This window comes from Phoxinus phoxinus (assembly GCF_949152265.1).
Source record: "Phoxinus phoxinus genome assembly, chromosome: 3".
In the NCBI taxonomy this organism is placed as follows: Eukaryota; Metazoa; Chordata; class Actinopteri; order Cypriniformes; family Leuciscidae; genus Phoxinus; species Phoxinus phoxinus.
In genome coordinates, this window is record NC_136878.1 from 7,840,452 (window position 1) to 7,863,912 (window position 23,461).

Below are 23,461 nucleotides of genomic sequence, written 5' to 3' on the forward strand. Positions count from 1 at the left end.
CTGAAATGAGTCATTCCTTAATAAATGGAAGGTACCAGAGCAGCAACGTACCTTGCGTTAGTGTCGGTGCCTCCACCGTGTATGTCATCCGGAACTTGCTTTTCTTCCAGCTGCGGTCGTTACAATTCAATGAATCGTTCGCTTTCTCGATATTAACATCGTCGCCGACACAGAAAACGTCACATGCCGCCTGGGAAAAAAAGGATTGCAAAGGATCAAAACTAATTCTTGGCAACTTTTTATGATGCATCATGAGCTAAACCATATGTACAAGTGCAGTGCAAGAAATATACACTGTAAAATTTTTTTAGGCTTATAAATGTAAAAATAATAATAATAATATTAAAAAAAAAATTTTATGAAATGGTTTTTAAAAATGGTTTAAATATAAAGAATGACCAAATAAAAAGTAAAATAAAAAAACTGGTTTTTATTTAACCCTGTAAAGCCTGACATATGAAATAAGTCAAAATGGTCTTTCTAACTAAGAGTTCATTCTAAAACTTAATATTCAACAATATTATTGATCTAAATGTACTAAAGCTGTTTTATGAACTGAGCTTTTATTTTTGCAGAACTGCTTAATAGATGAAAATAACTAATAAATTATGATCTTTACAACAGAACTGAATCAACACTGAACTAACTTGAGCTGAACAACAGGCGAAATGCATAATTTTCCCGTTTATCACTGTAAAAGCAGCTTTGAAACAATCTGTACTGTATAAAGCACTATAGAAATGAAGGTGACTTGACTTGACTTAAAGTAGAAGGCAGAAGGTATGCAAGTAAACAGGTTTTTAATAAAAACTGATCATGTTAATAATTTAGAGAAATTTGCGTATTAAATATGATACAGTAGCCTTTATATGGTTAAGTAAAAAATGAATACGACTGACTCAACCGGACAACTAAATATATCTTTGAAAGAATAACTGGCCCCCACATTTTTGCCATCATTTACTTTTGGTACAAAAATGTATACTAAACAAAATTATTATTATAATTTTTTCTTACAAATAAACAATCATTGATTGTTAAGTACGGGACCCCTACAGGGACCAAAAATATACAGACTTTCACGTGCTTTTCCCGTGACCATGTGATAATTTCTCGTGAGCATGTGAAAGTCAGTATATTTTTATTTTTGCAAATGTCCCTTTAGGGGCTCCGTACTTAAGCACCATAAAAGTAGTCTATACTACTTGTGCAGAATGTCCTTCATTTTGGGTTGTTCCTCACACAAAGCTGTTGCAAGTAATCATTTAACAACTGCAAATGTATCACATTCTTCAGTGTAGTTGAACGATAAACAAAATCAACGATAAACAAAAACAAACAATACATGCAAGGTAGTGACTGCAGCCCACAGTCTGCTTAGGGCAGTACCTTGAAGACCTTCTTGGCCCATGTTCTGAAGGATTCCTCTTGGCCGCAGAGTTCGTCTCCCTCTCCCATGCGCATAATTCGTTCCCCACCGAGCTCTTCGAACAGCGTGTCCACTGCGTGGGCAAACGCACAGAAGTGTGGGTATGCCCGAGAGCCAAGGCCAAACACAGAGAATCTGTATGGGAGAAACGGAGTGTTGAAAACACTTGAAGCACAAGAACACAAACAACAACAATAACACACACACACACAGAAAGATACACCATATATACAAAACCAAGTGTATTATAAGAGTGGGATGGTTGTGGACATCAGGCCAAAGGCTGTGAGCTTTGATCCTGAAACTATGAAAACAGGATGAAATTCGAGGCTAGAGTGGATGTTATGTTACGCAAGCATGTGCAAACACATGCAAAGACATGCAAAAAGTGTGAAATTTCTTTTGATTGCTTTAGGATGGAATTTCTTTTCAAAACTAAATTTCTTTTATGCTTTTTGTATTTTAGAAGAAACTGATGAATTTAAATTAAGTGACAGACACCAGAAGAAACGCACACACGTACATAATAGGACAAATGTCACCACAAAGTTGGATATATATACACATATATATATATATAAAAATAGGCACAAAACAAATATTTTAAAACATATATATTTTTTGCCTGTTTTTTAGGATATACATGTTAGATATTATGCATTAGATAAATATGCCACAATGTTTTGCATTAAAAAACACAATGAAGCATATTTCCCAAGAGAAACTATAGGAAAAAATATATATACATTTTATGAAATGTAGTCCTATTTTAGGACCATTAAGAATTGTTTTGCTCTGCAACATTTTCCCTTAATAACGTAATCATTTGTGTGAATGATTTATTTTTTTGAGTTATCAATTAAAGAATAAAAGTACAATAAAACTTAAATACAATTTAAAAATGTAGAATTATTTTTTACATTTCAGTAATGAGAATGTAATAATGCTTAACTGGGCTTTTTAATTGCATTGCATAATTCATCTAACATCCTAAAAAGCCTAAACAAATCTTTAAATATTTCAGTGCCATTGTTTTGTCTCAAGATTTTCTAAGGCACATTTATAAAAGCTACTTATGTCATAATTTAACTAAGGCCTAATCCTGGCTTAATCTGTGAAGCCCAGTCTGTGAAACCAGCACTAAATGTTTTTTCCAAAGAATACACGTCAAATCTACACAAATTCACAATCATACACATACAGGCACCACAGTACCTGACATTAGCAAGTGGACCAGTGCTCTCAAAGTTGGCTTTGATTTCAGGCTCGTCGCTGGAGGATTTGCGGGTATCAGAATATGAAGAAACGCTGTTAAAACGCACTTTGTACGTCCTGAGAGAGAGACAGAGAGAGAGATTTCTTTGAGCATTTATGTGAATGGTTTGATTGTATAGAGAAGAAATGCATGTTATGCGTAAATGTGTATGTCTGGTGCATACATGTTAGACTTTGTGTAGGTGTGTGAACTGAAACACTGAAAAAAATTAATTATGGGAAAGCAGATTGGTGGGAGGATGAGAAGAAAATCACTCGCATGCGTCTCCACTCGCGCACACACACACACACAGACTCACTTTCTGTCCTCTACGCTGGTGGTGGGATGTCTCATCTCCATCAGAGCCGCACCAAATTTCTGTAGCACGGAAAAGGGGAGAAAGAGAAAGAGAAAGAGGAGAGAAGTTACTGGCCCTTCCCACGCATGTTCACAATCACAAATTCAACCAGGACCCGCCAGCATTGTACAGGTTCTCCATTGTAGAGTGCATGTGTGAAGTCCTTTATCATCATGATGAGCACATTCTGTTGTGTTGTGAAGTGTTGACAATTTGATTCAAAGCAGAAGAAAATGATTGATGTGCTCAGTGAAACACTAGCGCATTAAAGCGAACTTGTACTTTAATAACTCACCTCTCCATTTTCAGGAGGGTCCCCATTGCCGAATGTGCTTGTCACCACTAACACAAGAGTCTCGTGCTCCAAGTCGACTGTGTCATATTCATCCATGGACGTCACCTGCAGGATCATATAATACCACATTATACACATCACACAATGCTGCTGTATGCACACTACCAGTCAAAAGTTTGGGATCGGTAAGATTTTTAATGTTTTTAAAAGAAGTCTTTTCTGCTCACCAAGGCTGCATTATTTGATTAAAAATAAAAATAAACACAGTAATATTGTTAAATATAATGACAATTTAAAATAACTTTTCTATTTTAAAATTAATTAAAATGTAATTTATTCCTGTGATCAAGATTTACTCCAGTCTTCAGTGTCACATGATCCTTCAGAAATCAGATTTGATGCTCAAAAAACATTCATTATTAGTATCATGTAAAAAAAAAATAGAAAGTTCAAAAGCATTTATTTGAAATATAATCTTTTGTAACATTATAAAAGTCTTTACTGTAACTTTTGATCAATTTAATTCATCCTTAATGAATAAAAGTATAGTTTGTTTGTTTTTTCCCACAAAAAATTCAATAAAAAATTTTGAACGGTTGTGTTTAATGTTTTAAAAGCTTTCTGTTTCAGATAAATGCTGTTCTTTTAAACTTACTATTCATCAAAGAATCCTGAATAAAAATTTAAATTGTTTTCAACATTGATAATAATAATAAATGTTTCTTGAGCATCAAATCATCAGAATGAAATCTGAAGAATCATGTGACACTGAAGACTGGAGTAATGATGCTGAAAATTCAGCTTTGATCACAGGAATAAATTACACTTTACTATATATTCACAAAGAAAATAGCAATGTTTTACATTGGAATAATATTTCACAATATTATTGTTTTTTATTATTTATTTATTTTTTATCAAATAAATGCAGCCATGGTGAGCAGAAGAGACTTCTTTTAAAAACATTACAAATCTTACCGATCCAAATCTTTTGACTGGTAGTGTACATGATATGTCCTCAGTGAACATCATCCATCTAAATAGTTGTAGAAGTACTATTGTTGTGTTTATGAGGAGAGAAGACATTACAGTAACACTTTTCAAAGGTCGCACTTTTGTATTTACCGGTAACTGCATTATTTAAAATGAGTTTTAAATTTTATTTAAAATTTAAAACTAAAATGACAATGGGGAGAGTCAGGGCTGTCTGCAATCATGTAATCTAGTTCCTAGTACTGTCTGTGAGAACATGCATAATGCTTCCTCCACTAGACATGACCATTTTGATGTGATTGGTTTTTCGGTGTCATTTGTAAGCCAGGAGCAAAAGTTTGGCTATTAGATCTGCGTTCGGAGAGATTTTAGTCAAAGTTTTCGAGTGTGAAAAAAAAAAAAACACACAATGTGCATCAAGAATGGGAGGCACGTTATCTCTCGATCCTGACGTACTGCCAAAAGGGGTGTAGCAGTAATGAACAGTTCGTACGGCGCCTAACGAGCAGCTAATGCGCCATGATACAATTAACAGAGTCGACGCATCAGTGCGCGTGGCAGGGCAAACGCCTTCAGGACATGCAGAAAGAGAGAGAAGCCTTGTCTGCGTCATCTGCATGCAAATCACGCAATAACAAGCGCACATGAACAAGATTGATTATTCTGCTAGATTATAAAAATAACTTTGCATTTAAATACTATCCCAAGGCTAAACACTACGCTTGTTTTAGATGTCACATAGCTTGGAGTGTCACGTGATCTCAACTTTACCTACAGATCAATGCCTGGGTACAATGATTCTTGACATTGTATGGCACTGGAGCAAAAGAAATTGTGGCAGACGACATTTGCGCAAGCTCTAGCACAGCACGCTTTGGTGTGAAAATAGTTCTCTCACTCTGCAATCTGTAGCCTCGGATTGGAAAAAAGATTTTGGTTGTGAAACTAAGGGAATAAGTGGATATATACATGTCTTGCGTCAATATTCTTTGTCATTTTGCTTACATCAATGTTTACGTGCAAATCCACTGGAGGCATTGATCTTGGATGAATGGGAATTGTTTTAAGAATCAAACGCAGATGTCAATCTATTATGTGTGGTTCAATAAGCCTGTCCTTCTTACCTTGGCATCAAACGCGTGCTTGAAAATCTCACAGAGCGTTTTTGCATAGTCCTGCGATTTCCCAGTTTCTGTGGCGAACAAGATGGTGGCTTTGACTCTCTTGGCCATGGCCTGCCCCATGAGTTTGGCGGAGAATTTCACAGCCCTGCAAGTCGCACACAAACATGTCATTTGCAGATATGTCAATATCAATATGTCATTGCTATATATAGCGTTTTATGCAATATAGATTATTTCAAAGCAGCTTCACAGAAGTAAACAAGAAAATAACTGAATCAATGATGCAAACTTAATCAGATATGAGAAATTCAAAGTTCTGATGTAAACCAGCTCGAAAAAGACAATAGTGTCATTATTCGACTCAAGTCAGGGTTGATTCAGTTCAGTTCAAAAACTTTGTAGTTCATTATTTATGAAACCAGTTCATTTCAGCTATAAGCAGCTCTACAGAAGACAATAGTGTCGTTATTCAGCTTGAGTTAGCTCAAAGTTGCTTCAATTCAGTTTAAAACAGTGTCTGTGTGGCAAAATTCCTCAATTATGAAAAATTATAAGCTCTACATAAGGCTATAGTGTCAACGTCAAGCTCAATTCAGTTAGGGTTAGTTTAGTTCTCATTCGATAGTGTCAATGTAGTCAAATCGATAATATTCCTGAATATTCCGTGTCTTTTTCCTGGGTTATGGTTTATGAGCGAGGATGAATTGTTGCACTAAAAATCTCATCAATTGTGACAATGTGCATCGCAATTCCTGAATATTATCTCTTAGCGAGAGTTTAACACACTGACAGACCCTTTCCCCTCATTTCCGAGACCACACAATCACATAAACGTAGCTACTTATATCCTGCGGGCAATTACTGTAATAGCGCAGAGGCTGAACGTTAAAGAGACGCTGAAGGAAACCTGATTACACCCGAGAGTGATTCAGTGAGTTAAACTCATACAATTCTCAGCCATTCCAGCATTATTGTGAGGAAAATACACTGGAAAGCACTCTTAAAAAGCCATTAGGTTGGCAAAGCGCTGCAGATGGCCGACCTCGGAAGCATCATACGCGTTTAACTCAACGTACACTTTGCGCTCAAGACAAAAACAAACTGTGTGTAGGTCTTGAGCTCTTCACCCACTCACTTGGCAAGTTTCTTGAATCCAATCGCTCTTTTCTTTGTGGGTGTTCCATTCACTCCTTTCCACACGTGAGTGTTCCATGGGTCAGACTGGACAATGAGAAAGAGAGAGAGAGAGAGAGAGAGAGAGAGAGAGAGAGAGAGAGAGAGAGAGAGAGAGAGAGAGAGAGAGAGAGAGTGAGAGAGTGAGAGAGAGAGATAGAAAGCAGCAGAGCTCTTTTCAATTATGAGCACAACAGGCTAATTATGATCAAGTTATTGTAATACAAGAAAATAATCATAAAACCAGGAAACAAGTTTGTATTTTTCAATGTCCGCATGTCAATGGGTTACTTTGAATGGGTTTTCGGTTAAATGGCTGAATAAGGTCTGCGGTTCACACAAACTCAAGATATTTTCACTTTTTATTCCACAACATAAAATACTGTAATAAGTAATACCCCACTCATGATTTGTTTAAGCTTTCATGTATCTTGAAAACAAGTGGCTAAATAGAGACAGAGCGTAACGCGTCATAATCTGAAGACCACGCCCACCGGGGGAGAAACAATCCAACTGTCTCCGTTGACTCTGCATTGCGAGAGGCTGCCTCCTTGTCATTTCTTGCTTCTAACAAAAGAAAAATGCCTAAAAGCTGCTGTGTGACAAGGTGTACAGCAAACAAGCTAAGAAACCCAGCAATACGTTTTCATAAGCTGTCGACCCCCCAAAAAATTGCGTTTAAGGACTTAAAAGTGGATACAGGCTGGAACGAATGGGTAAATTGTGGGATCCTGACACTCAGTATGCACTAAAAATACAGTTACGTGTGCAGTAAGTTAAACATTTGGTCACTGGTGAGTCAAATATCCAAATGTCAGTTTTATATATTATATTTCTGTAAGATAAGCTATCCTGTGTTGCCGATTACATTCTCCTCCAGCGGGCGTACGTTAGTTCTCAGAGTAACGAGACACGTTACGCTGTCTCAACTGTATCCTGTATCCACTTTTATGTCCTTAAACACTCGTTTTTTGGGGTCGACAGCTAATAAAAACTTATTTCTGTTTTTTTTTTAGCTTGTTTGCTTTACACCTCGTCACACAGCAGCTTTTAGGCATTTTTCTGTATTTAGTTAGAAGCAAGAAATGGCATAACTAATGGTTAGAAGCAAGGAGGCAGCCTCTCGCAATGCAAAGTCAATGGAGACGGTTGGATTGTTTTCCCCCCGGTGTGGGCGTGGCCTAAATATGCTCTGTCTCTGTGGGACAGAGGTTGGCGAGGCATTAAACGTCATCACGGCGAACAGGTAAACTCATCTACTCACTAGTCCACTATTACAGCCTTATTGTGTTTATACTCGCAGTCTTGCAAACTATCCCAACTCAAACTTTCCAAGATGTCGACTTTAAACAAAGATTGAAAGAGTTGTCGGAAGCTTAGTGGTGGTGATGTTGAAGTCATGTGACAGTAGGGTAGTTTGTTTATAGCATAACATTAGCTTTTTACATCTGCCGATTGCATTTAGGCTTTAAAATTCATAAAAGTTGTATTCATTTGTGAAGATTACCAGTACCTTGATGAACAGAATGTGTAAGAATCATAAACTTTTGATGTAAACGTCGGTTTTACAGTACCAACTAGTGTTTGAGGGTCAAACTAGACGTTGTTCACGGGCAGCCAATGAAAACAATAGGCTGGCATTATGCAAATATATATATCAAACCTACGTAGGTTTGAGCACGAAGTAAGACTAGAATTACTGATGACTCGTATCAAGACAGTTCGGAATCGGTTCTTTCTTTTGCAGACATTTTACATTCACAAATATCTCTATTATTTCCTACATGAAAGGTAATATCCAAAATAGGGGGCAATTTAATGCTAATTTTATGTCTGATTTTCCTAACAAACAATCGAAATATTGCTATGACATCAACTTAAACTGGACAAAAGACTTACCTGGTACTCAAAGGAAGGTGTTAGGCGATAGTTGAGCATTTCCTGATGAAAAACAGGTGTAATGCTGCCTGACATGGGTGGCACTATCCAAACCCAGTCACCCGGGCAGCCTCCCCTCACCCTGTACTCATTCTCCATGTGCTTCATGAAGGACTCGGTGGCCGAGTGATGGTCTACTATGGTAACCTTTGACATCTATAAAAGGAAAAATCGGAAAGAGTGAGGCTGCTTACATCCTGGCTGGGGGGGAAAAATGCTCTGAAAAGGATAAACTAAGGCTAAATTCAGCTTGTGACGAATGGCACCATTGTCTTATTAGCAGAATTGAACTCTGTTCGTTTTATTGATCATTATATTCATGTTCATCACAGCAAAACTGCTTTGAAACAATCTGTATTGTATAAAGTCTTATGTAAATAAAGGCGACTTGACTTGAATCAACCAGTATGGTATTTCTGTTCAAGCTGGTAATCTAATATCATGCAAAAACACAACATAATGCTGACCAACAATGTAAAAACTGATTCTTAAATAAAGAAAATAATGAAAAAGAAGTTTTGGGTTCACTTTATATTCTAAATACCTGTTTTGAAAAGTATATTGTCTTTTACTATAATATACAATTATTAGATGTTCTGTAATAGAATCGTGAAGTAAAATGTCAATGCTCGACAAAGGAAATGTCCGTAATATTGGCCAATCCCAAAATTGTGCAGTAAGAACAGCAATAATGCCCATCATTTTGTGCATTCGTGGACATGATTATTTTCAAATGCGTTTTAGATCGCTTGTAATGCTTAATGCAGCATGTTGACGCAAGTCAATACAACCTGCTATTAAATCCTCAGATTGGCTTGTACTGCAGCAATTCTAGTTTTCCAAGTAGATTTAATTGTTATCCATCATTGTTTTGACTCCATCCGCAATTATGAAAGATAAGAAACCGAACACGGCTACTTACTAACGTCTAATTAGTTTATCAGTGTTGAAACAGTACAGTAAAAGCCTTTTTAGCGAGGAATAAGGACTTGTGGGTAAACAAACTGCAGGGGGTGTGTAATAAATATCAATAAAAATGCTCCTTCAGTCACGGGAGCTTTCAGTTAAATGTCCAAGGTGCTTAACTCCAATAAATAGAACAGAAGGGATTCAGCCTTTTGATTTGTGAAAGCCGGTTAATGTTTTGTCTGCTCGCACAAGTCTCTATGAATGTTGAATAAATGCGAACGCAGGGATTTGCTTTTAGCCTCTTGGGGAAGCTGTGTAAAGAGATGGACTGAAAAAATGTGATACTGGCAAATATAAATAAACGTGACTGAAAATAAGAATGAGTGTAAGATTACATGTGGGTGAACCTCACAAAGCCTGTCAAAAACATGTCTGGGTTGTGTTTGACAACAAAATCAAAAGAAAAAAATTATAATTAGAAATGATATTTTGTATAAAGACAATGAAGTCTATTTTTAGGGGCTTTTTTGACGTTGTGATGTTATATACATGACATGTTTTTACAAAGTAAAACATTTAAATTGTGGTAGTATTTCCTGCACTGCTTTTAAATTATACTGATTTTATTTTATTTTTTTAACTATATACTGTAGATAGACAGATGTGTGAACCATTTAGAATCATTGAAATATTGAGCTACTAGTCATATTATTATTTTTAATCATTTTACATTTTTCTATTTTAATTTATTTTTAATTTTAATTCCATTTCAGATTTAGTTGTTTTAGTACATCAAGAAAGAGCCACATTGTCCAAACTCTAAATGATACTAAATTAAGCTGTATTTTCTTTATGATTTTGACATGTTTTCATGAGATTCATCCATCCATGTGTGTTCACCTTACCTGGAAGCTATAAAGGACTGCGATGTTGATCTCCACCAGTGCCTGGTCCTTCCACAGGGATGAAGTCTTCCTCGTGTCCAGCCCCATCATTGTAGCTACTTCCTGAAATGGAGGAAATGAATCATACTGTACAGGGAGACTATCCATACTGTATTCTCTCTGGATCTGAACCGAGGTTAATAGAACTGCCACTCGCGATCGGCGTCTATAGATCTGGAAGATCTGGCGCCACCAACAAGACTCTCTAAAAATACACTTCCAGTCAAAACTTTGGACACACTTGACATGAATATGTATTTCTAATTATCTCAAAAAAGCTTTTGATCTGAAGGCTGTTTCTTACATTTTTATAAATTAGTTTTAGAGACAACTATAAAATCATTGATTTACAGGTGTGGAACAACATGAAATTGAGTGAATGATTAAAGATTTTCTTCTTTTTTTTATACGATTAGAATTATATTTGAGAATTTATTTTTATATGTGGTAAACAGTTGGTATGGTATTGGCTCATTGTCTTTTAGAATTTATTTCATAATACGATGGAAATGTGGAGGAGAGATTGTAAAACTGAACGAGTATAAAAACTTGATGAATGAAAGCAGCATGTTTGTTAATTAAAATCTGCTTAAATTACAGAAAGCAATTCAAAAAAGGATAAGCGATGTGAAATATACCATATAATTAACTTAATCCATTATGAATGATACAACACAAACATGCATTTCCTAATTTCCTGCTGGGGTATAATATCGAATTCATATGCATGTTAATGAACAAATGTAATGCAGTTTGGGATCAAAAGTGTGATTTTTTTAACTGGATGAATACATTTTGTTTTCAATGAGAGATGTCAAATTTAGTTGTATACCATGCAATGACAATAAGGGTAAAAAAAAAAGTGTGATTTTTTGAGACATTCTGAGTGCTGCAGAGGTGATTTATGGCTGTCTGGTATGGTACCTCAAGTATGTTGTATCGAGAGCTGTCGCAGAAGTCTCTGACACCGATCTCGGTCCCCATGTACCAGCCGCTGAAGGGGCAGGCGGTGAACTCCAGTCCTCCGACCTCCAACAGCATGCTTGACACGGCAGGAAGGCCGTACCACTTTAGATTCAGCTCCTTAAACCATTCGAACCTAGACAGACACAGACAGGAGGGTGGACAATATTAAACCCAGCACAGAGAGAAAAGTTACATGGAGCGAAAGGTTCTTGGGGTTTATTTGCATAACATAATGCAGTCAGCAGAACATCTTGGCATATGCAGATGTACACCATTAAGCTTGGAGAGTATACCACTTAGAGTTTTCATTATAATTCCTCTGTAAGCAAATGCAAAAACATAGTAAGCACTGCCAAAACTGTCATTATCTCTAAACCAGCACCTGCAGGTGTCTCAGGTGTTGCGCTAAAAGGCAAATTCCACCTGTCTGATATAAATGCAGAATGGCTGATCTACCCAGAAGTATTCACACAATTATTGCGTTAAATATTGCAGTGATCGAGTCCATTATTGTCACAGCATAATACCAGCAATTTTCCCACAAACGAAACCATATGCAAATGCATCTCCTCCATTTAGATATGTTTGTTTGGCTGGTCGATTCTTTGAGCGTTTTGGGGGAAACTGTCAATAATGGGCATTATATCAATGCAAACGTTGAGTGCTGGAAAGTTTTAACTGTCTCGTAATGGTAGTATTTCTACCAGCGCTTCAGATTTCCTCAGAATGTTAGATTTGTGTGCATTTGACTTTATAATGTCAAAATGACTCGCATATAAAAACCTCCCACACATTTTAAATCACAGGAACATTGCGGGTATAAAACAAGCATATTTTAACCGAACTTCAACACATAATTCAAGGTGTACTCCTAACGAATGGCCTAATCACAATATGTGTTGCAGACATGGTCATTTTAACTTGCGCTAGAAAAGTCTAGTGGTTTATTTCGCATTCACAAGTGGGCAGAAGAGAACGTTTTGTTTTACTTAGTCACTAGAACATGTTGCTGAATTACTTATTTTATTGATATTGTTCATCATTTTCATTCAATTTAATTGCATTTATCAACTTTTTCCACTTTTTAAAGGTTCTAAAAGTTGTTTTTTTGTAGCAATGCCTTAAAACCATTTTTTTTGATTCCCTGAAGAACCTTTCAGTGATCATCTTTCTCTTAGTGTGAAGAAAATGCTATTAAGAACCTTTTTCCACAATGAAAAGGTTCCATGGATCTTAAAGGTTCTTCATTGAACCATAAATGCCAATAAAGAACTTTTACTTTTAAGTGTTTGATGAGAAGTTTAACTTCATCTGCATGACTTATGAGATCTAGAACTATGTCATACAGAGTATCTCAGGACCCAAGAATCTGATACACATCAGTGTCAAACTGACAGCATTAAACAATCAAACTGAGACAGGATCTGGAAAAAGGGCAAGTTTTATGCCAAATTTGCCCACGTTGCTGAATATACGCGCATAAGAGGCACTCTCCCAGCTTGAGGTCTCTGTTGCTATGCATCCTGAAGCTCTGCACATTACAGCCTCTCTGATTTGTGATTTCCCTTTGGTATGTACTGTATGACGCATTATGTTCTGGGTTGATGGACATTTTAGGTGCAAAGCATTTTAAGCACTGAAGTGATTCAACAATGTTCCTACACAACAATGTTCCTACACAACAATGTTCCTACACAACAATGTTCCTACACAACAATGTTCCTACACAGCAATGTTCCTACACAACAATGTTCCTACACAACAATGTTCCTACACAACAATGTTCCTACACAACAATGTTCCTACACAACAATGTTCCTACACTACACGTGTTTGATGATCATCAAACAGACTGACCCCCCAAAAAGCTCTACAATAAGATTGGTTCTTCTTACTTTGGATGTAAGATGGGAACCTCAAGTACAAGATCATCAGGAATCTCAAAAAGCTCAGGATCATTCCCATTGGCTTGGAGAAGAAGGGGCAGAACATCAAACCGGCTTTTTGGAGCTTTCCATCCTTGCTGTATACAGATCTGTAAGTCAAAAACAAACAAGAATAGAACTTCTATCGGACCATCCAACCGAGTAAAAAGGTGAATTCCTGCTGGAAAAAACAAGATTAAAACGGTCGACGTGGTCATTGGCGGATAGACCATCTTGAACCAGCAACAAACCAGCTATCAGTTGGTCCTAAGGTAGTCAAGCTGGTTTTTGGAACATATTGGTTGTTCACCCAGCTAATGGCCATCTTGGACAAGCTAATCATTTGTTTAGCTCAAAATGTTCCAAAATACAGATTGCACCGCCATAAAACAACTCAAACAATTAATAAAAATAAATAATAAATCAAATAAATCCCAATAATGATAAGAAATACCCATGATGCCACAAAAAAAGTATTTTATGAATCAGTTTGACTCTTTATTCTTGATTATACTGGTAACATGCTTCAATCAATATGTCAGTAGGATGCTTTTGTGATGCCTGTGACAATCAAAGCTACTGCAGAATAGCTTCCCATCTCACCTCTGTAAGCTCCACGGAAGCTGGATCTCCCAGAATTGATCCATCAGGCAGCTTGTAGCCTGCGTACCGGATCAACTGGTTGTTCCACACCCGGAAGTCATGATTCACGTCTGTCCTCTGGGGGAAGATGGTAATAGCCGATCTACACATCAGAGACAACAGAGCATTGGGGTAATGCTGAGATCCCTCTGGTGGATTTACAGTTCTAATTCAGAGTTTTACAGCTTAATATACAGAACATATTAATGTCTTCATGCCTTATAGTTGCATTTAGCAGATTAAAGTTGGGCATGCCTATGTATATATGAGGGTAAATTTGTAATGTCTATATGCATGTGTGTAACGGAGGCAAGCTAGTAAGAGCTGTGTGGGTAAACCTCACTCCCCTGATCTTAAGAGGCGCACTAGCGAGGGTGGGTAAAGTTGGATATGCTTATATATACACAAAAAAAGCGTGCGATAATATAGCTTATATTTTGTGACAGAAGAAACAAATCATGCAAGACGAGATTTGCTATATTGTAAATATAGCTTTACATGAGTATACTGTATGTATGTATGCGGACAACATCGGATGTACTACATATCCAACTTTAAATAGCTTTTAAATAGCTTTATACTGCTGTTAGCTTTGAGGTCATACTAATGCACTTCACAAAGAAACATTTTACAGTTATTCTGTAGTTTGTTAGGATGGACATTTAAAAAAATAAATTCCATCAAAATGCTGCCATTGAGATATAACGAACTGAAAAACAAAAATCTGGTTTGCAAGCTAGTTTCCTAGCTAACCGAGTTTTGGGTTAGGAAACTAGCTGACAACCCAGTGAAAAAAGCTTTGCCAGGCTGGAAGACCATCCTAAAGACTAACTAAGACCAAAACATTTAACTATACTATATAGTTAGCTATATTAGCAGGATAATGTATAAATCAGCTTTACCCTGCTGAAAAACAACCTTGACTCCTTTGCTAATCTTAGCAGTGTTTTTTTTTCCAGCAGAGTAAAGCTAATTATTTAGCATTAACATCCTGATAATAGTAATTATGTAGTAGAGTTTATAATTTTAAATGCTTTTGAAATCAAACTACCCAATCTGTTCCATAAGCAAACAGAAACGTGCTTCACTGCTGAAAATACATGGCATCGACGTCACTTTGGGGCTCCAACAGTGATGAGGTGCCTTTACTTGTTTACTGACTTCAACAGTATGCTAAGAGCGCAAAGTGTCAGTCCAACTAATCTAAATAACAAGTTCCGTCACTCTCGAAATACGACTCTGGAGGAAATTTGGGTCACCAGCCTGTTTCCAAAAGCGCAGAGAAGCTTTTCTTGCTAACAGAGAAATGTGCCTTGATTTGTTTATGTGCAGAAAAAAGAGTGTAGGAGACCTCTGACGTTTATTCTGGCAGGTCTTGATGATGTAAGAAGCAAGCGTGGGGGCTTTTGCCTGTATAACAGCATTTCCTCTCTTCTCGTTTTAATTTTCCCTTTTCCTCGCCCCTCTCTCTCACTCTCCCGGGCTCTAATCATTCTGTTAGAGTGACGCTAATTAAACAGAACAGAGAGTAAGTGTCGTGTATGATTAGCTTTGTAACGTGGCAGCGGTGCCAGCGCTCGTGGCAGGTGCTGTACTGAGGGCTGTGGAACAAGGTGACAAACAGAGAATGGGAACACACACTTTGACAGGGAAGGAGGCAAGACGCAGAGAAAAGGAGATGCAGAAAAAAGACAGGAAGAGAAAGGAGCTGGTGAAAAACGACCACACTAACCTGAGGTTTCCTTTGTTGGTGGCGTATTTGATGTGGTTGCAGATGTAATTAAACATTCCGTGAGCGGTTGTGCAGTCTCGAGCGTCGAACACCTCGGCAAAGAAAATTATTTACTTTTTTGGACACTTTTTTCTATTATCACTGCATTTCAATAGGTATCACACTGTGAGAGCTCTAGATGAGATGAAGGGAATGGTATGTTGCATTTGTGGAAATACATTTGATATTAAACTAATCTGGAGATAGACATTAAACATAGTTAGATTTAAATTTAATGTTTGTATAATGGAAACTTAATGTAATTTACTTAAGTATGGCATGCTCCTGGGAAATAATTTTTCATTTTCAGGTTAAGATTAGGGACTGGGTTTGGTCAATGGTTGTTTGATAGGATCTAGGATGAGAAATAAAAACTAGCTCAATACCTGTAATTTGGACCACTGGATCCGTCCCACACAGCGAGCTGCATTTCTCCATGCGTGTTTGGCCCCATAGATAAGCTCTGTGTCTTTCAACTGATATGTTCCAGAAGTTTCAATCTCTTTTTTGACCTCTTCTAGTCGGTCAACATGAGCCTTTGAGCCGCATCTGTTCAGACAAAACCCAAACAATTAGAGGTGCATTTATAAAAAAAATTATTACAAATAACAAGGAAAGTTATGTTGCATAAAATATATATGTATATCAATACATCAATCAGTGTTTTTTAAAACACTCTAAAAATCCCTAAAACAAGATGAGATACAGTAGAGATATTTGTTTTCAGATAGTATATCTTGAAAAAAGTTCTTACTTCAATAACAATTTTAAAAGCAAAGAATATATAAATATATATGTGTATGTGTGCTGTGCATAAGAATGTTTACATATTTGTATGTATTCAATTTAAGTTGTTCTCCTACCTACCTTTTGATTGATGCGAAGTACTGGTCAATGAAATCTGTTGCAAGTGGTAGCAGTTCTTCTTTACTTCGGACTTCATCTGGTTTGCGACTGTGCTGGTTTGGCGTCATAATAGAGCCTATACAAACACGCTCGGTGCAGATCGGAACCTGCTAAAAAAAGCAATTAGTACAGTAAGACAACTGAGTGTGCAAATTCAAACATGCTACATCACTCATAGAAATGTGCTACAGATTGTATTGTGCCTGTCTCACACATATTGTGTCCATAGGAGTTTAACTGCAACAGCAGATAGAAGTTGAGACGCCTTTTCTGCAGTGTAACAGAAGTGCAGCTCTATACAGAAAATAAGGTGATGTCTGGGTGAGCACATTGAGTACTTCCTTTAATTACCTATATAAATATTAAAATGTCATGAAATTTAAGTTACATAAGAAGCAAATTTACATACAAATGGTATTATTTACATACACAGCTTGTTTTTTCTAACAGTTTTAGGTTGCTGCCTTTATTTAAAAAATGCCTACATGTATATATTTCAATTACGACAACTCTAAATAGTTTTAACATGCTAATAAATATGGCAATAAATTTGGTCTTGTGACTAGATCTGCTATGCTGCTGCTGAGCGAGTATAGACTATTTTTTTTTACCATAGATACACAGACACACTGCTGTGAGCATGTAAGATATGCTGCTGCTGCATAAACACATAAATCCCATAGCAGATCTAGGCAGGTGGAGCTGGGGGAGGTGGAGGGGTTCAGAGGAATTCGGATAGCGCGCATCAGGATTAGTTTATAGCAAACAATGAACTAGACTATTTAAATGTTGAGCAAGCTACTCATTGGCTAAAGGGTCAGCAGAGTGTGGTAATGATGTGATTGCTTACAGATTTAATGTAAATGACCTATCAGCCTGCGCGCGCTAGAGTTTCATGACTCTAATATACACAATAAGTCTTAATTGATAATCTGGTAGTGAAAATGGTTACATTTTTGGAGTTTTGCAAAAATACCGGTAGGGGCACGTTTTTCCATGTTGCAACTTGTTAAAATGGTTACGGAAATGAAAAAGGCAAATGTTATGCGTCACTCACATGCTGCAAAACGTAGCATACATACAACAGGACCCTTGTAAGGCAGTGAATATCATTTTTGAATCAAATATTGGGCATGTGAAACAAACACACAGAGCTACAGCATTTATTGTATGTGTGTTTCGTGAGCATATTAGTTGAAAATGTATGAAAAACATATTGCTAAGTGATAAGTTGCAGGCTTCATCAGAGCTTGATAAGAAGAAGCAAAGAGACAAACGGAAGTCGCTCATTGCCTTGAGGAAAATACTCATATGGTCACAATAATCAGATTAGGTTTGAAGTGCACTGTCACTTTCTGTAGCTGCTAATATGTTTGCTGGATTAGGGGTGGAAAGACAGAGCTGAAAAATAACAACAAGCCTGTCCAAAGCTAGTGCTGTTTAATTAAGGACAGACTTGTTTTTATGTCCCAAATTGCCCTTTCAGTCTGGTGAAGCATTTAAACCATTGACCCATAACTTTCAACAGTTTTAGAGTAGCTAACCCAAAATAACCAAAGTCCCTTTGAAGCAAGTCAGTTCACTAGGTGGCCAACTTGGTAACACCCCAGTACTTACTGTATGAGCTCACATAATAAACCAAAATAAACAAAGAACAAAAACAAAATGCATGGGTGTCTACCAAATAATAATTAATCTGCATAAAGCAAACAACAAAAGATGAGTTATTAGTTTTACATTAATGCACTATGAGATCTATCCTTAATATTATTTAAATACTGTACAGCGCTGAAATAAAAAATGATGTAAAATGGTTCACTAACCACAATAGAAGGTTCATTAAAGGGGTCCCATTATGCCCTTTAACGAAGTCTTGATTTTTGGGGGGAGTTGTATTAGAATGTGCATCATTGTTCAAAAAAACATATTTTTTCATTTTTTACTATTACAGCGCCTCTTTTCCAAGTCTGGCTCAAAGGTGCCGTTTAGTTCCTGTTTCGATGAAGCCCCTCCTTCCGAAATATGAAATGCGCCGTGATTGGTTAGCTGGCCCAGTGTGTTGTGATTGGCATCGCTAAGCGCGTGTTCAGGAAGGTCCCGCCCCTCCATAACAGTGAGTTTTGCTATGGTGTAAATAATTAAGGATGGTGTCAATTTCAAACCAATTCGAGCCCAATTCAGACCCTGACAATGTTAACGAACAGAACGGATCGTGCAGAATGGATTTCAAGCACAGACTTTGCAAGCACTGACTTCACAGGACGTTTCAGAGTGGTATGTTTTTTTTTTGTCTTTTTATTATAGATTATAGATATGCAACGTTATCCACCATTTAAAGGGCACCTATTATGGAATTTTGAAATTTACCTTTCATGTAGTGTGTAACATAAATCTAAGTGAACAAAAACATCCTGCAAAGTTTGAAATATGAAAGTGCACCGTATAAAAAGTTATTGTCTTTCAAAAGTGAGAGTCGACTCTGAGTCATTTTTATGAATCGTTAGAAGACCGAAGCTTTTTCTCTGACTAGATGACGTCAACTTGTCAAGTTATTTGAATACGATACGCCCACTTATTGCGCTCCAAGGCCAGCAGGGAAAACTGGAAAACATCATGGCGACGAGACGCTGTGTTCTGCAGTTGGACTCAAAACCAAACTTTTTTCATCTGCCCAAGGAGGAGCATTTGAAGACTAAGTGGCTACAATTCATATATACAACTATACCACAGAAGTATAGTCCGAGCCTTGTGCTTTGCTCGCGCCATTTTGAAGACGATTGCTTTTTAAATGCACTCAAACTTGGATTCGCGAGCCGGCTGATATTGAAGGAAGGTTCAGTTCCAAGTGTATTTGCATCAGCGCCTCCTCCGTATCACAACCTGTAAGTGTTATTAATAATTGTTGCTTTTATGTTTTATGTAGCATGCTTAATAATTATTTTGTTTGTTGTGTAAGCACCGTTTAGCTTCTAGGTCTTCAATGGCAAGTGTATTGAGATATGTGAAGTGTTTGTCGTTGTTTTCGGAGTTGTCTTAAAGAATAGAGTAATACCTCGTAGTAACGTAACTACATTTTATTTTTTTTATTTTTGTAAAAACGTTATGTTTATGCATCGGGCTAACGCAACCAAAGACTGATTGTGCTTTTACAATATGAACTCTGGGCTATGCTCGCTAACATAACATTACATTCTTTATCTTATTTTTAGTTTTTTACTACAAACTACAAAGCAGTGGACTATAATAATTATTATAACACAATTTAATTGATAAAAGCATAATTGTACTCCGTGTTAAACAATAAGTATTATCTCTGTAAACACTGCTGGGTCATCTGACCAATCACCGCAGATTAGCGTCGCGCAGAGGAGGGGTTTGGAAAACGAGTCGTTGAACGATTCATTTGGGAGTCGGTGAGCAAATCAGGTAAAAATAAATGCATATTATACGACAACAAAAGTGTTTTTTGTCATTGCATGCATGTAAAACTGTTGTTGGGGACTCCCTAAACAACATTAGGAACATTTTAAATGTCATAATAGGTGCCCTTTAATCATATTTGTCAGAAATCTGTGGTAATACAAACAGTAATCAATCACAAAATCATGGACAATTTTCCTAAGGGGCGGTGAACAGTCTTACAAAAGCAAGAGCTTATACAGTGAACACTACATCAATACTGTAACTTAAGCTAGCAGGCAAGTGGAGGCAAAGCTTTGCCCCTTTGTTTACATCATAGCAACTACATAAAACTGTTAATGGAAAACAACTACACCGCAGCTTAACCAGGTCTAGCCAACTTTTTTTGCGCTTACCTTGGGTGGAGATTATTTAAATCAAATGAGTAACATTGTGATTCACAAGATCCGGGGGGAAAAAACGCAATGTTGTCCAAACGAGCCGTTTGTTGTAGTTCTTGGAAAGTGAATTCTGTTAAATAAAATATCTCCCTTTGGAGTGGACTTTGAGCTTTGTAACCTTGCAGATCTTTTTCATGCTCAAACATGAAATTTTGTAGCAGAAAAACTGCAATAGTGTGTAAAATGTACTATTTTCTGCTGTATCGATCCTACATCGTCCTCCAACAACCATTGAATGTTTCAATTTCTTCTATTAATTAAATTTTTCTCCTACCCTTCTGCTGTCTCTAAACTAACTCTGGGTACAACAACCATTACTTGCCCCAGCGCAGTATAGCTTACCCATTTATCATATCATGTGGCATGTACTGGGACACCTGTGTGACTAACCAAACAAGCATTTATACTGATGGCGCTTATAAGAACGTTAAAAATAAAATAAGACTTTCATTCGTTTCTTCGCATTCACCCACCATAAGGGACTGTGAATGCAGTCTTGCAGCTGTCACATTCTGTAGAGTTGGAGATTCAACCCCAAAATCCTTCAGAATGTGATATATTATAAATCATACCATCTGTAATTAGCATCAATTAGCATGCAAAGCCATCCTCTCATGAAAGTGCGCAGAACTTCATAACCCCCTCTTGGAAGGATGATTCAGATTTTGAGAGATGTTGAGAGTTCTGCAAACATGTTGTCGTACGGACTTATGTTTACAGTGGAAGGCAAAAGCTAATTTTAAACCTCAGTTTGTTCACAACATATGGATTCTATAGGAGCAGCTAAATTGCAAACAGCAAAAGTCAGCTCTAGTTCCCCGTCATGTCCGAATTACCATAATTATGAGTTTCCGACTTTAAAAATGGCTTATATTTTTGTTGAATTCATTTGTATAAATAATCTGAGTTCTCACACTAGTGTTGTGACATCATGTAAAAACAACCAAGATGGCAGCAGCTAAAACTACTTTGTTGGCAACCTCTGTTTGATTTTGAACCTCTGGCATTTTAATATTTTGCAAGAGGTGAATTAAGGTAGTGCTAAAGTATTTTTCACTCATTACTAAAAAAGCCACACTTGGATCCATTTTAGTGTTATGAGTGTTGCCATAGAAACAGTTCCTTCTTGTGTCTGTGTCTTAAATCTCAGAGTTGTCATTTTGTAATTACGGTAATTCCGACACAATGTAAACGCTGCATGAACCTCTCACACTGAACCATTCCTGATATTTCTTTCTTGTTGTTATAATATCACTTTGGAAACATCTGAATAAGCAATGAAATAGGCTTAATGATTTTGATCCCAGAAAATGTATAAAAGGGGTGGTTGATTATGATTTCACTTTTTTTAACTTCAGTTAGAGTGTAATGTTGCTGTTTGAGCATAAACAACATCTGCAAAGTTACAACACTCAAAGTTCAAAGCAAAGGGAGATATTTTCTTTGAAAGAAATTGCTTTTTAAGGACTATAACAAACAGTTGGTAGGGACTACACGTCATTCCTCCCAGGTAAGTGACATCACCAACCCTAAAATGTACATAAACCCCGCCCCCGGGAACGCATTTATAGATTATCATGACAGAATATGCTAATCAATGACTAGAAGATAACTACACATCAGCTACCTAAAGTTGTCAACTAACCATTCAGAAATGTCCTGTTGCTTCTACATGTTGTCACTTCTTCTTGAGTCTCTATTTATTTTACACCTTGTGAAAATGGCATTATACCACCCCTTTAAGGACCCTTTCTGGTTACAGAGACTGAAAAAAATACAGAAAAATAACAATAGTAGCTAGAACCATGGCGTACCTATTGATCCATTTCATATTTTTCCTAATCAAATATCTAGTTTTTGTTAGAAGTGGCCACGTTCGTTGCGAATGCATCAGTCATCATCAGCAGAGACTCAGCGGGACTGTGTGTGCATGCAAATGCGTCAGTAAACAAATGTAAGTTGCCTGTTTATCAAGTAAATGGTAAAGGAGTGAATACAATGTTATCCTGTCACTAAGCGATGAGTATTTATCAGTGTTGAATCGCTGTTGAGCGCACGTGAATGTGCTTTCCTATAACATTATTACTCGCAATTCGTGGAATATATTTTGCAACCAGTATTGGATTTGTATGCATCTATGTGTGATTATCTCATTAATACCTGAAACGCTCTGTATTAATGCGATGTTTCTGAATACGTGCAGTTCATTTAAATCACTTCGGTTTTAAATGTTTTACCATTTCTGACCACAAAACTATAACACTGTGTAATGCTGTGTTGTGTACAGCCAGAGGAGTCTTGAAGAAATCTAAACACAAGTAATCAAAGGAGACGCATTTAAAACGGATGTTAGTACCTGATGTAAACAGCAATGCGTCCTTGCTGACCACTTGTGATCGGATCACCAAAACAAATCTTAATACCAGGTAAAAAAAAAGAGCTTTTCTTAAGCCAACTCGTTTTCCGGGATATTGTATAGGCTATAATTTGCGGGGATCAGCCGCTATCAATATGAGGAGACTCCCAGAAATTCCAAAAGATATTTCTTCATACTGTATGCTCAATAAAATGGCAAATAGATCATATACAGGTACAAGGCCTTCCTAAAAGCTTTGAGGTCAACATCAAACATACCGTGCTGGAGCTGTGATGTAGAGTATCATTGTATAAACCTCCAGTTTCCCAATTCTTCACTTTCATGAATCTGGGACATTTGGAGGGACTTCCGTTCTGTACAGTCTTAGTGGGGGAAACACTTCCATGGGTTTGCGGCTGTGGAGGAACAAACATTACACCTTATTAGCAACTCCCTGTACACCTATTACAGGAACAATTCCCACAACACTCTCCAAGAACAATTCAAAAGAACGTTTAGGTTATCAACACTGACATTTAAAATAAAATTTAGGCAACTAAGCAGAAACAGCCTTTTACTTCTTGAAAAGAAAATTAAAGGGCATTAATAAATGTAAC

The 23,461-nt window shown here is 36.9% G+C and overlaps 1 protein-coding gene across 1 annotated transcript in view; it reads right to left on the bottom strand.

Annotated features, from left to right (window-relative positions):
• nos1 (nitric oxide synthase 1 (neuronal)) overlaps positions 1 to 23,461 on the bottom strand; it is a 51,924-nt gene that overhangs the window by 16,333 nt on the left and 12,130 nt on the right. The window contains exons 4-19 of the mRNA XM_079606276.1: positions 23,123 to 23,260; positions 16,590 to 16,738; positions 16,109 to 16,271; positions 15,684 to 15,775; positions 13,913 to 14,054; positions 13,280 to 13,419; positions 11,343 to 11,517; positions 10,380 to 10,481; positions 8,527 to 8,721; positions 6,590 to 6,675; positions 5,455 to 5,599; positions 3,338 to 3,442; positions 3,004 to 3,062; positions 2,645 to 2,761; positions 1,390 to 1,564; positions 52 to 190 (exon numbers count right to left, since the gene is read on the bottom strand). Of these exons, the coding sequence (XP_079462402.1) occupies positions 52 to 190; positions 1,390 to 1,564; positions 2,645 to 2,761; positions 3,004 to 3,062; positions 3,338 to 3,442; positions 5,455 to 5,599; positions 6,590 to 6,675; positions 8,527 to 8,721; positions 10,380 to 10,481; positions 11,343 to 11,517; positions 13,280 to 13,419; positions 13,913 to 14,054; positions 15,684 to 15,775; positions 16,109 to 16,271; positions 16,590 to 16,738; positions 23,123 to 23,260 (2,122 nt within the window). The remainder of the gene's footprint in view (positions 1 to 51; positions 191 to 1,389; positions 1,565 to 2,644; positions 2,762 to 3,003; positions 3,063 to 3,337; positions 3,443 to 5,454; positions 5,600 to 6,589; positions 6,676 to 8,526; positions 8,722 to 10,379; positions 10,482 to 11,342; positions 11,518 to 13,279; positions 13,420 to 13,912; positions 14,055 to 15,683; positions 15,776 to 16,108; positions 16,272 to 16,589; positions 16,739 to 23,122; positions 23,261 to 23,461) is intronic.